At 39.5% G+C, this 13,887-nt stretch overlaps 1 protein-coding gene across 1 annotated transcript in view; it reads left to right on the top strand.

Annotated features, from left to right (window-relative positions):
• Nucleotides 1-7,583, top strand: part of EIF4EBP2 (eukaryotic translation initiation factor 4E binding protein 2) — a 47,667-nt gene extending 40,084 nt beyond the window's left edge. Inside the window, exon 3 of the mRNA XM_069240372.1 lies at nt 2,447-7,583. Within this exon, the coding sequence (XP_069096473.1) occupies nt 2,447-2,478 (32 nt within the window). The 3' untranslated portion in view covers nt 2,479-7,583. The remainder of the gene's footprint in view (nt 1-2,446) is intronic.
• Nucleotides 7,584-13,887: the final 6,304 nt, after the last annotated feature.

Below are 13,887 nucleotides of genomic sequence, written 5' to 3'. Positions count from 1 at the left end.
CAGTGACCCCTTTAACATCACTGTCGAACACATTGGCAGCCCTTCAGTTGATAATTTGCAGACCTCGATGAAGATGCAGAGGAGTGTGAGATCCGGGACTCTGCCTCCATACACAATGAATGGGACCATCCCTTGCTACCTACACAATCTCCTGCTCCACCACCAGTGGATTTACCACCTGTTGATATTGGTGGTTTTCATAACCGCATAGAGAGGGCAGCAAAGAGGTCCCAACTTCCTTTGACCACCAAACAAACCGATTGCTTCCTTTACGATTTTAAGGAAACCATGAATAAATCTATAAAAAAACTATACCAATTGTGTATTGTATTTGGCAGGAGGGAATCAAAACCTCAAAGGCCTTCTGTAGTGTCAACAGTAATGCCTGAACTACACAATGTACAAAGCACCAAATGATTCACCGGCATGTCTAGCTGGTCATCCCAAACGAGATTCCGTTATCACTCAAGTGGCTCAGCGACATTTAAAAGACCCTTCAATCCCCATCGCAACACCTTCGGATAGGGATGGGCGTCATCTTCGTCAGCATAGCACCCATCACAGTCAGAGCAGCCAACTCTCTGGCAATCCTAGGAGGGTTTGACCGACAAATGAGGTTTGATATGGCTCAATACATAGGGCCCTTGCCAGAAGAAGCAAAGATTGATACCAAGAAAATTCTCAAAGAGGGAGAAGGGGCTTCCTCTGAAATAAGATTGTGTAATGGATATCCACCGTACAGGTTTCAGACAATTAGCCAGAGCAGCAGTGCTAAGAAGACAAAGGCTGGCAGAATCAACGTCATTCAGACCAGAAATTCAAAGCAACATCTTAAATATCAAAAACACAAAAGGCAACACTGACTATAATTAGCTGCACATTCCTCAAATTTTCAATACATACTGTATACGCTAATGGTGCTTGACAGGGCAAAACATGTGTTGGCTGAAGTTCGTATTCATTGGCTGAGGTCATACAAAGTTGGAACATCTGAGATCCAACAATTTCTTCTATGGAATGAAATTAGATAGTTTTTGTTTGTGTCTTGTATATTGTTTGTGTTTATTTGTATTGGATTGTATATTTATAAGTATTTATATTTATAAATTATGATTTATAAATCAGTGGTCACCAACTAATTAGGTTAACAGACACCCAGACATTCATGCTATTGTTTTTGGATTGTATTTCTTTATATACTTATGATTCAACATCTTAAATATGGTGTATGACGGCGCAGCATAGCTCGGCAAGCATATTGAGGATAGTCTGTAGGCTAGCAAGGCTGTACAGAAACAGCTAAGTCTCTAGGAACCTTACAAGTGAGGCATCATCCCTTTCGGGGAGCTAGGGGCAGATGTTCATTTTCTTAGAGGAGGATTTCAAACCTATAAACTACAGTTGCAGCCTTTCCAGAGCCAATATTGGCCACAGTACACCCAACAATTCAGGCAACCACCTCCAGCAGCTTAGAAACAACCAGCAAGAGGGAAGCAACCTCCCAAAGACCAAGACACTGCCTGAAAGCAGGGACCTGACAACACTTGCTCCCAACGTTTGGGTCGTATATCATACTACTATCTATGGTCCATCATAACACTGGACAAATGGGTCCTGGATGTCATAGCTCAAGGACACGTTCAAATTCACAAGCCACTGAATTCTTCCCACTCCACCTCCCCACCACCCCAAGGGAGCACCACCATGCAAGCAAAAGGTGCAATCAAGGAAATCCCAAAAAGTACAAAGGGAATCGGTTTCTTCCTGATAAGGAAAAAAAATCAGGAGACTGACGCCCTATCTTTGACCTTTAGAAGCTCAACAAGTACTTGAAAAAACAGTCCCTTTTGCATGGTCATCCTGGAAGATATTTTACACCTACTCAATCATGGGGCAACATGACTGCTCTAGACCTTCAGGATGTATATTTCCATGCCCCAATCCATCCAAAATTAGTATTTAGGCATCTCTTTCAGTAAGATGAGCCAATTCTATCTTCCCACCTTCCACAGTGTACATATAGTATTATTAAAAATGCTAACTGCTGGCTATTCTGATTCAAGCATTTGAATCCATGAAACATCCAATACTGGAGAAGAAAATAAGCTACTTACATGTAACTGTAGTTCTCCATTATTGCTATCTTTCATTGGTTCACATGTGACCCACCCTCCTCCAAATAGATGCTGCCCTTACAACTATTCAGTGTACATCTCAGTTCTTTTGGAAAATCTAGGAGACTTCAGCTTCTGTGGTGAGGGTACTAAAGGGTGCTGTCGTCTGATTGGCTGGACTTTGGGTCTTTTTAAATGATGTTGATAAGCTATTAAAGAGTCTCTTTTTCTCTACAGCTTTCATCAAAACATTTTGTATGTATTCTCTACATCATTTGATTGTAATGAAAGTATCAATTTTTCTAACACTTAATGTTTTTCACCACTCCTAGGGGACGATTCTCAGTTTGAAATGGACATCTGATTTCTTTTGGTGATGGCAAGAGACACAGGAGAAGCTCCCATAAACAACTCGTACCTGACTTGAAGTAGAAGATCTTTCCCTGCACCCGAGGAAGGCACACTTTTATGTCAAGCTTTCCTTCTGGTGCCGATTCATCAAGAATAAGCTCCACCTCTTCTATCCTATATTGCACCTGAACGTATCCGAAATCCACACCGTTTTTTCATTTTTAAATTCCACATCACCTACACATAGGAGGAGAGACACTGAGGTTATGGTATAGCCCATGTCAAGCAAGCCATATCAGATCATTGAACATGGTCAGCAAGCAATATCAGATGTATTCTATAGCTCGTTCATCAGTTTGTAGGCTGATCTCTTTTGTGGTGCTTTTAACACATTGGCACTTTCATAATTCTGTTGGCATGTTTGATTTATATTTTTTTCCTTTGGTTGGTGTTGGGAAACGCTCCTTTTCTGGTTGGTTGATGGGTTCCAGGCCAAATGCCCACATCGGTAAATGAGTGTTTTCCTTTGTACAGAAATTATGATTGCAGTTTTTATTATTTGTGCGTGTGCCAGTAAGGTTTGTGACACCTAGATTCTTTAAATCCTTTGGTGATACAATGCACATCCTGCTAATCCACTTTACTTAAACCAACCTTTCCAGAATAAAATATGCACGGTATTGCAATGTAGAGTATAAATGCACAGGATAATAGACTTTTGTATTGTTGGCTTCCATTTTGGAAAGTGGGGTGAACTAAACCAAGCAGGTTTCTGATCTGACTTGGCATCTTGAACAAAGTTCACAATTTGGATTTTTTAAAAATCATTTTGTTCCCTTTCGCAAGTGATCTATACGCACAGGAGTCCACCACCTTTGTGAGGGACTAATATAATGTTGCTGTGCCTACTGATTTTTATTTAGCTTGAGCCATTTGTGTTGGTAGAGTGATAGGGCGCGTGATAAATTCTAACATTTAAAAAAAAAAAAAGAGATTTGGTGGGAGGATCCTGCTTTACGTTTTTTTTTTTTTTTTTTATTCATTTGTGAAACCATCATAAGCTGCTTTGTTGCTCTTAGTGTCAGAAATGACTGTTTTCCTTTTAATGGTAATATGCTCGCAAACCGAGTAAAACAGTTGAGCTCTCTGCTCTGGAAGGAAATGTCTCAATTGGCTTAATTTTTAACTCGAACATGTAAATGCACCCAACTCGTGCATTTACAGGCCCTGATCGAGCCACCAAAGGGAGTGCTTTCCTCCGTTATTTGCGATGAACTGTGCAAATTCCTTCTCACACTTAGATGTTTTATTCTTAAATATTTGTTGCAGTAACGTTCTGTCTCTTCATTTTGCTTTACAGTCATTATCCGATGTACAATGGAATTTGGGAGACCTACTCATTTCAGATTTCAGTGATACATTTCACTGTTTGACAATCGGATGTTTTTGTTTGTCATAGTAACTCCCCCACTGGACGACGAGACGGCAATAACTTTATAGTGGCAAAGCTGATAAAATAGTGTTTTACACACATGCTTTCAGCAGTCTATCTTATTGAGACGTTGTAAAAATTAAATCAGCCTTCTGGTCTTATGGAATACCCATGACACACTTGACAGATTGTTGAATCCTACTCACCCTCCCTCACAGTTCATTCTCTGCTTTTTGCTGCATCAAAAAGCAATACCTTAATGTTTCTGTATGGAAACTTGTTTTTCTTTGTAATTAGTCGGTTAAAGTGCACCCTTTCAGTAATCGGTAATCCCCGTGTGTGCAATTGAGGGTGACTGATATTAATGCAATCTTTAGCACACTATTCAGATATTGAGCTGTTGGTGGTTGTCACCCAGCCACCCCCTCCTCGCCCTGGCAGTGCCTTGGCTTGGGTAACACGTAATAATTTTGATGTATCCTTTTGAAGCTTCTTGCTGTTGATGCAGTTTAATTTAGTTTAATTTGTGCAAAATTTATCTGGCCCTTTCGTGTCAATTGTATATGCTTCCTCCAGTGAGCTTGGACTGCTTGGCAAGCTCTGTACATATGCGAACTGCCTCACAATAGTAAAACGTCATTCTGTTATATTTGTTTTAAAGGGAGCATCAATACACTTGGGTGATGATTTGCTCATACAAGTTTTGGCTACTTGTTGAGCTGTTCAACCTGACTCAGAACTGTGTTGGGTCAGAATTAAACTGCTGCTTGCTCTGGGGCCTTCAGTGTTCATTTTGTGTACCAGTCACCCCCAATTATTCAACAGTCTGTGACTAATAGGAATTGTGTTGCTGCTTTCATACCAGTAATGTTTTGAGCCTCAAATTAAGGATGTGATTGGCTAGGGAACGTGGAGTGAATGTTTTGTTCTTGTGTAGAAATAGGTGCAGTGCTGCCTTGATACTTACCTTAACTGTTACTGATGCTTAATAGAATACTTTGAAATTGCACTTTATATTTCACCTATTTTCTCAGCTTTATAATCTGTGGGTAAGAAAATTGTATTAAAGTGTTGGCTCTGCAAATGTTCATGAAGTATTGGAGAAGTACGGGTGTGCAATTTTTTTACATACAGCCCAGAAAGAAAATACATGAAATATAAACCAAAATGCATCCAGATATACTTTTCAAAGTTTTCCATTCACTGGTTCTGTAGTGCTGTCCTAATTGTATGGCACATCAGGGATAGAAAGCTAGTGTTCCACATAGCATTTACTGATTGTTTACCTTTGATCACTCAAACCCTCTTGATCTTGTTGACTGAAGATCATCCGTGTTTCCTGCATCTTTTTTTTTTTATTGATGTTCCTACCAATCTACCAAGTTGACCACAGTTGTAGCATTGAGTGTACAGGAGCTTCTTCAATGAGATATGAAAACAAAGGCATGTAACATGGATTCATTTGCCATTCAGAAACGCTTAACAAAATCATACAATGAGCTATCAGTGAAGTCTAAACACAGCCAATTTTGTACTGATGTCCTAATCATTGATGCTCATTGATGGTTGACACATTGGGGTATTTTGGAAGATTCAAACCATATCCCCCTCGTTCACCTTTATCCATAAACGAAATGAGTTCAACACAGTTTGTTCATGACTGCTTTTGACAAACTATTTCCTCCTCTGAAAAGTGAATACGAAAGATCTACAGAATTTGCTTACAGTTTGAGATAATGAGAATTCTCCAAATGAATAGTTCAAATTATGTATGCAGATCTTTTTTTCTATGTGTTTTCTTGTGCAAATGATGTTGTAGGCTGAAGTGATGCAAACGTCCTCTTGCAGATGACAAAGCAGGGGCAGGTCTGTAAGGCCCCTCCACCACAGTATTAAAGAATTGATACTACATCTCTTTACCACAACACTATCTTTTTTTTTTTTTTTCTTCTTTGGATAGCCCCTATCACTTTTTACGAAGAGTTTCTTCAACTTAATTCACTGTTTCTTTGTGATGCATTTGACTGTGAAAGCAAATTGCTGCTCATTTTAGTAAAAAACAAATCTTTATTTTTTAGCCAGTTACATTCTGCTGTACCACATTTCAAGTAAAGCTAAGTAGTAGAATCAAAGGTTGTGGGTATAGTTCATTTCTATTTTTAGCCAGTGGTTAGGGGGTGATTTGTGGTGTAAGATTCCTGCTATTGTTACCAGTACTACTTTGTGCATTACACTGATGAGACAAATTGGAGCTCGTAGTGGAGTTTTTGCCTTTAGTTTTCGGTCTGGCGTCTAGCATAGTCAGTTACTGTTTCTTGTAGCCAGAGAATCCCTGACATGCTTGTGAACATGTAGGTGTGTAATGACTTGAAACGTTTGGCAAAATTAAGGCAGATGATAAATTGACCATAATTAACACCAGTTTTTAGTTCTTTATGTGCATCAAATAAAAACTGCAGTGCAGGGATGCTGGTCTTCTTATTTGAACCTTTTCTCTTGGGTCTGAACTTGGCATCATTTAATTTACCCCAAACATAGCCACTTAACATGAATGTTAATGATTTGCATGACTTTCCCTTGCTTATCCATAGGCTCAATTGTCAGCTTTTAAGTGACCACCAGCGTGTTCTTCTGCACACCAGATCATTTTGGCTTCTAGATTTACTATTGCGTTGTATTTCCATTATTAAGTTATTTTCAACTTTGCCCTTAAATGATTTATTTCATATTCAATATGATCTACGGAGCCAGATTAAGCTACTGGGTAATACTGTCTTTGCCCTGCGAATTTCTCTCCTGTAGAGGAAAATGTGCTTTCACTAAAATCGACCTCTATGCAAATATGGGAACAACCTCATTGTAGAAGGTGGCAGGGAATTAAATGGTCATGTCTAACTGTATAGAAGTTAGATTGCGTGTTTTCTATCCCTTGCGGTGCAATTTCTATTTGGGTGTTGGAAGCAGATTTAGAAAAAGGCCTGAACGTTTGATTGAGTTAAGATTTGGCCTCTTTATTGTGGATTAGAGTCTTAATTAAAAGATTTAGATCTGTAAACATGTGATTTGTTATGCTTTTATACTTTCACTTGGACGTTTATGCATGGGAAACTGTGACTAAAATGTTGCTAGTTCATGAAAATAGAACACTACGGCACAAAATTCCTTGTGCGCTCCCTAGAGTGTGGGTCTGTGGCATTCTAATCTTCCCAGTCATTTGAACCTGATCACCTCTGCAGTGGCATTGTAGGTTTTAGCTGATCTCCCCCCCCCCCCCCCCCCCCACCCTCCTCTCCCGGTACAATATGGACATACTTTCATTTTCTTTTTTTTTTGTTCGCGTATCCTTAATAGAAAGGATGCAGGATGGTTAGCCGTGTGAATGCTGAAAAGGAGTGTGCCAAGGAAAAGCTGTTGTGTGTGTTTTTTTTTTTTTTTTTAAACCCCAAGTCATAAGTTCTTCATCATGGTTGGAGTTTGGTAAATGTTGTGTTATTATGCGAGTCCCAAATAACAGATTTAGAGGTGGGTGTATGACATGGACCAATAAAGTTATGGCTTCTTTAGTTCATATTCAGCCAGAATGGTAAATCAAATTATGTAACACCTGAGGTGGTGGCTGTAAGAAATGCCTTCATTGAAACTTGCAACGGACAATATGTACATTAAACCACTTTTGATTTCTCCTATTTTCATTCTTTGAACAAATTGAGTAGATTATTGATTGGTCTTCTAATTTACTGTACGTCTGATGTTGCCAGTTAATAGCCTTAGTTAAAAATACATAGATACATTTTCCATATGTTTAAAAGCAGAAAATGGAAGAATTCAACTACTGTTTTCATTGAACAGGAACAAACTATGGTTATTTTACAGGTACAGACTTGTATGAAAGAGGCCCTCCTTTGTCCCTCCCTGCTGCAGTCCTGCTATAGCAGGCCCTTTTATATTTTCCATACATTTCCTCACACCATACATCGCAACCCTGACCCCAGCCCAGTGCAGTTCTACCCTTCACTGGGTATTTTTTTTAATTTTTTTTTTCTCCTTTGATTTCTACTCTTAATGTTCATTATAAATGTGCTTTGGTACAAGCATTTTTTTAATTTTTTTATTTTCTCCACACTCTGGACAGTGACTAAACAAATTACATTGAAACAGGCAGGTGTCTGGATTGATCTCTTGCCAGTTGTTGCTGTTAACTGTGCAATCAATAAAGGATCTGGAGTATAAAATTGTCTTATTTTTTTTGGGGTGGTGGGGGGAGGGTTGATCTACACTTTTTATCCTGTTTTTGATTCCAACCATTAGAGGAGTTGTCTAAAATGGTGTCCGAGTAACTAAGGTATTGGCTCAAAATCTTTAGGGAATCTTAGTTCAAAACATATCAAGGAATTATCGGATTCATCCTACTTCAGAATTTTATTTTCAGGAGAGCAATGTAAATCACGTGGAATACTCCTAAGTAGTCCAATTATATTGTTGATTTCTACATAACTAGTAATCCCAAACCTGCAGATTGTGATTGTGGATAATGTCTGGGCATAAAGTTTCACTAATGTTCACAAATTGTATTCTTCTTTTGCTCACATTTAGGTGACTATTTCCTATCGGGAACAGAGCGCAGGTCTCGTTTTCGCTCCTACCTTTGGGTGTTGCTTCCCTGCACATTCATTGCTTCTCATACTCCTTCTGCCCCCCACCCCCTTCGCTTCAAGTTCCTATGTTGCTCTCCCATCCTCTCCTTGATTCCTGTGTGCTCCTCTGTAACTTTCCCATCCTGTTCTTAACGTCCTATTACATTCTTTGAAATGTTTTTTTTACTCTTGTTTTGTGGGACCAGCAGTTGATGCTAGCTGATGGGCTGAAACCTCTTCAAAGTATGTCAACATAAGTTGGAAATCGTTTAATTAGTACACTTTGATTCTTCCATCTTTGGATGGTTAAGAATAAACAAGAGGATAAATATCTTGCATTGGGCCCCCACACATGCATCACACAGTCGCCATAGCTTCATACGCAGGTGTAGTCATAGTTTTTCCCCTGTGTTGCACAACATCTGCAATAATCATTCTCAACCTGTGGCTATCCCTTACAATTTATTTTGAGACTTGATACTGCTTCTGTAGCCGGTTTATTATAGAACCTTGTGCACTATTACTGGATGCATCATATGCTGCATGCACCTATCTGTGTACATATCAGCCCTGGTTCTTTTCCTCCTCCCACCTCTCCCCTTCCCCCTCCTCTGTCAAGCTGTGTGGCTAATAATCTGTTTAAGCTAATAATCAACATGGGTCTGCCCCGTCTTCTCCCACATCTTTTCTCAGATTAGTTATCTTAAGCTACAGCACTCATTTACACCATTTATCCAGTGGCTGTATTGTGTTCCGTAAAATATTTATCATGGTGGTGTCATTGCAGTGGTACCTGGCTTTCATGCATAGAGAAGGTGCAGGGGTACTTAAAAAAAGGAAAAGCAAGTTTGATTTATTATGAAGAGCTAGATTTAGGGTGTATGTCACTGGATGCAGTACCAAAATACCCTTTCTGTTAGAAAGGTCATGAGGGATCGTTCCAAGAAACTTGGGTGGGGTCCCGGGAGTGATCCCAGTCAGTGTTAGTAACTGGGGGAGTACTTAATATTCTCTTCAAGAAGCATGCTGTGGGTTTTTGCAATGAAAGATTGTATCTGTCTCCCTCCGCGGGTGTGGCCTCAGTATCATAGTCTTCACTTGTTTCAGGGTTGGATAGTACAGCCCACCACCTTCTGTGGGGTCCAAAGAAAGCTGCTCCCAAATCATCTCACACTTGATCGGGTCTTTCTTGATTTGTAATTGGCATTTGATAAAGAGTGCCAACTAGTCGGATCGCATAGAGCGAGGTTCTCAAAAGTTGTCAGAGGTGGGCCTCTTAATGTTTGTGTGCACCCAATCTTTGAAATGTTGACACTGCAAAAGAGATCAAAGCACTGATCAGTGCAGAGCTTGTTCCCCGTACTACCAACTGCAAACCTTTTTGTTAGTATGGGACATCTTGGGTCTGACATACTCTCAAGGAGTATCTGACCCCACAGCCTGCTCTGCTGGTTGTGCTTTGGAAAGTGATAAGGTTTTACATGAGTTTCAGCAGCAGAGATGGTGGGCTATCTAAAGTCTGTGCTAATTCTCCATTTTTTCAGGACAACGTTCCCAGTAGACTTAATTTGTGGCTCTTCCTCTATCATGTATTATTGATTTCATTCTACCTTTTTGTCCATGGTCAGGTAGAGCAGACATTCCATACCCTGGCGAACCCTCTTCATACACTGTGCTGTCTTCTGTGCTTCTTGGACTCCTTCCTGGGTGCTCTGTGTGAAGATCAAAGCACTGGCACTGCCTTCAGTACCAGCCATGCCTGTGTACCCTATGAGGATAAGCAGATTTGATTGGGGGCCCTCTTTAGGCATGTTAACAGTGCAGCAGCACGTGTTGTACAGCTATGCCTCCTGAAATTACTTTTTTCCTTTTCTACTTCAGTGTCATCTACAGGGAAAAATATTTTCCCTGTTTATAGCATTACCTTGCTCTACACCCCCTCCCCCCTAATTTTTGTGGGGCTACCTTAATCGTCCATCCCAGTAAAGGGTATTAGTTTGCAAGGGTATCTCTCAGGCTATATCTTCGTTGCAGAGGAGTTTGTAAATATGCTAAAACTCATCTTTCCATGGACACACTACTTTGGGACATGATTGTTCCATCCTTATTGTAACTGTTTTATATATGCTTACTACCTCTGACGAGGCATCAAAGTGCTTTTCGTCGAGTAGCACGCTACTCCAAGACCAAAAAGCATTAGTGGTGAATTAGTATAGAGCAATATGAATATAGTATTAATATAGGGAAATATGAGTTAATATGAGCGGTGGACATGTTAGTCTGTTAGTTGGATTCAATAGAATAATGGAGGGATCGACGAGGGAAGATTTCAGAAAGTTAGTTGGGTAATCCTAGTAGTATGATGAGGTTTGGGATGAGTAAAGGAGAGATGGAGGGACAAGTCTGTAGAAAGGGATTAGTCAGATCTTAAAAGTAAAATGAGGTTTGGAATGACTCAAAAGAGATGCATGAGGGAGCATTTAGTAGAGTTGTTTTGGAGATCATAGTAAACTGAGGTTTGGGGGGGGGGTGAGTCAGAGTGTGGAGATAGAGGAATGATTGAGAGAGGTATATGGTGAGACGATGTATTGCATAGGAAAGTATGTATTTTGTTTTACTTTAGCATTTTTTTTTTCTCTTGCACAGTAGAACTAAAGTAATATATAGATACATGATTACATAGAAAGGGAATAAATGTATAAGGAGAATAATATATTGGAACTTGAAGTTGTATAGCACATACATTGAGATTTAGAGTTGTATAAACAGGCTTTCGTGTGTTGCAGTATTAGAAGGTAATTTGTGTACTTTTTATATTATTTTTTCCTCAATATTTAAAGTGAAATGCTTGTAGGTAAGATATTTACCTACTGTGATAGATAAATAAAACGGCTCATAAGCATCTAATCAGATAACTTGCAAAGAAATTATGCAGTGACCTATGAACATGTCAAGCATAGAATAATATATATTCACTGAAAAAAATACAGGTTACATGGACGTTAGTTTCAATTTACTCGTACAAAACCGTAGAAATTCAGCAGTTCTAGTTACCTGAGCTAACTATATCTTGCGTAATGCATTGCTTATGACCTCACATATTACATCACTCATGACATCGGTCAAGGACCTCTCTGATGGCATCGTCCACACACCCACTCATTTGCTGATACAAGCTCTTGAATTCTCGCTCTTTTCAGATACTGAACGAAAAAAAAAAAACGGTTCTGGTTAGAACCCCCACTGAATTATACAAAGAGCTGCGTTTGAGTCTTTATTATTCATCAGTATTTCCTTACCTGTGTGAGTGCATATATAACTTTTCATTTCCATGTATAAGTTTATTTACCAGTTTCTGTCTAGGTGTCTCAATCTATCCATAATTGTGTCCCTGGGTGTGTTAGTGTTTGTGTAAATCGGATCGTGAATATATCAATGTATATGATAGCGTCTACCTGTATATTTGAATGGAAGCATTACTATTTAACTGGCTTTGTTAGATTCTGTATTAGTGTCTTCCTGGGTGTCTCGGTTATATGCATCTGTGTGTTATTGTGTATATTAATGTGTCTCTGGATGTATTAATCTATAAATCAGAGTGTCAGTCTGCAATCATGTGGGGCTAGATTTGTCAGTGCGTGCATCATTTTGCATTTGGATATGCCAATATATGCAGTAGTGGCTGTATCAGCAATTGCATAAGTTTGTATATATCTGTGGGTGTATGCATGAGTTTCTGCCTGCCTATCAGTGTATGCATCAGTGTGTGGTAGTTAATACATGGAGTGTACTCCTAGGTGTATATATCTATCCATCTCTCTCTCTCTCTGGGTGTTTCAGTGTATTCATCACTGTACAGCTGAATGATTCTCGGAATACATACATCAGTGTCCACGTGACTGCATGCACCAATATGTGCCTGGATTTATCAGTAGATGCATAATTGCATCCCTGGATGTATCTGTAAATGTAAGAGTGTGTCTGAATGCATCACTGTATACATCGGTGTGTGCGCCTGGCTCTCTGTCTATATAAGAGTGTATCTCTTGTGTCCCACTACATCCATTACTGTATACCGAAGTGTCAAAGTGTATATGTCAGTGTATCCCTAGATGTGTGATTGTATACATCACTGTCACACTATTATATTGTGTGCAATACAGTGCACCTGGGTGTTTCAGTCAATGCATCAGGGTCACCTGGTTGTCAGTGCATACAACACTGCATGCCAGGGTTTCCTCACTAGTACGCACGTAGGGGATGTTAGTGCATACATCAGTGTGCATAGGTGTGTCAGTGTACAGATCAGTGCCTCTCTGGATGTGTTATTGAATCTATCAGTGTGATCCCTGGTGTATGACTTGGTATATTAGTATCTGCGTTGGTGAATACACAAGTGACTTTATGACTTTCACTAGACACAATTACATTTCTACAACTCCAATATAGCATTTTTTTAACCATTAAATTACTCCTTAGTGCATTCAACATACTAGATTCAGCATACATGAGGGTTCACTTTTAATATACTGATAGAAACTGGAAACGTCCATGAAACTCTTTATCCAAGTTTAGCTGAATACCTTTCTTATATAATGAATTACTTGTATAATTCCTTTACATACCTCACAAACCCAGTATTTATCTTTTATAGCATTTTGTGAACACGCTACTCACTTTTTGCAACCTAATACTAATTTATTCATATACTAACACTTTCTAAAATAAAGTACATTTCACTACACATACCTGAAGATTCTCATTCTAGTGCTCCACGTTTCTCTTTCAGTATTGATTACAATTTCTTTTCACTGAACAAAGCTCAGAAAATCAACCACAAGAATGGAAGTCCACTCTCCATAGAGAACCAGTAATGGCAACCTCTTCAACTCTCCTTTCAAGGTTGCTGGGTCAGTAAACCAATCACAATCTCCCTTTCATGTTAATACAATGTTCTGCAACGTCTCACTGGTTTGTATAGTTAACCCTGTGCAGTGCTTCTGAAAAGTTAGCCAATAAGATGAGTTTTGCCAGATCTGCGGACCAACTGTGGTGTACAATATGTAAAATTCAGTTTGATCCATGGGGAAGTTTGGAAATTATTGGGGTCGAGCCTGCGTTGCATGCGCTCGCGCATGTGTATCGCAGCAAGACGCTTTAGGGTTTAGAAAAGGGCTCGGAGCCCTGTCGACATCACGTCAGTGTTTTTCATTGGTTTGTGGGCTTGCCTAATATCTGCTTGCTTTCATTAGTCGAAGGCATGCATACGTCATGCCTTTTCCGGTGGTTAGCCCTCCTCGAGCGCATCGACCAAGTACAGAAAACATGCGAGGCTCGCTGTTTTCTGTCAGGCTCG

This window comes from Pleurodeles waltl, chromosome 6 (genome assembly GCF_031143425.1).
Source record: "Pleurodeles waltl isolate 20211129_DDA chromosome 6, aPleWal1.hap1.20221129, whole genome shotgun sequence".
Classification (NCBI taxonomy): domain Eukaryota; kingdom Metazoa; phylum Chordata; class Amphibia; order Caudata; family Salamandridae; genus Pleurodeles; species Pleurodeles waltl.
This window is presented reverse-complemented; position numbering and strand designations above follow the sequence as displayed.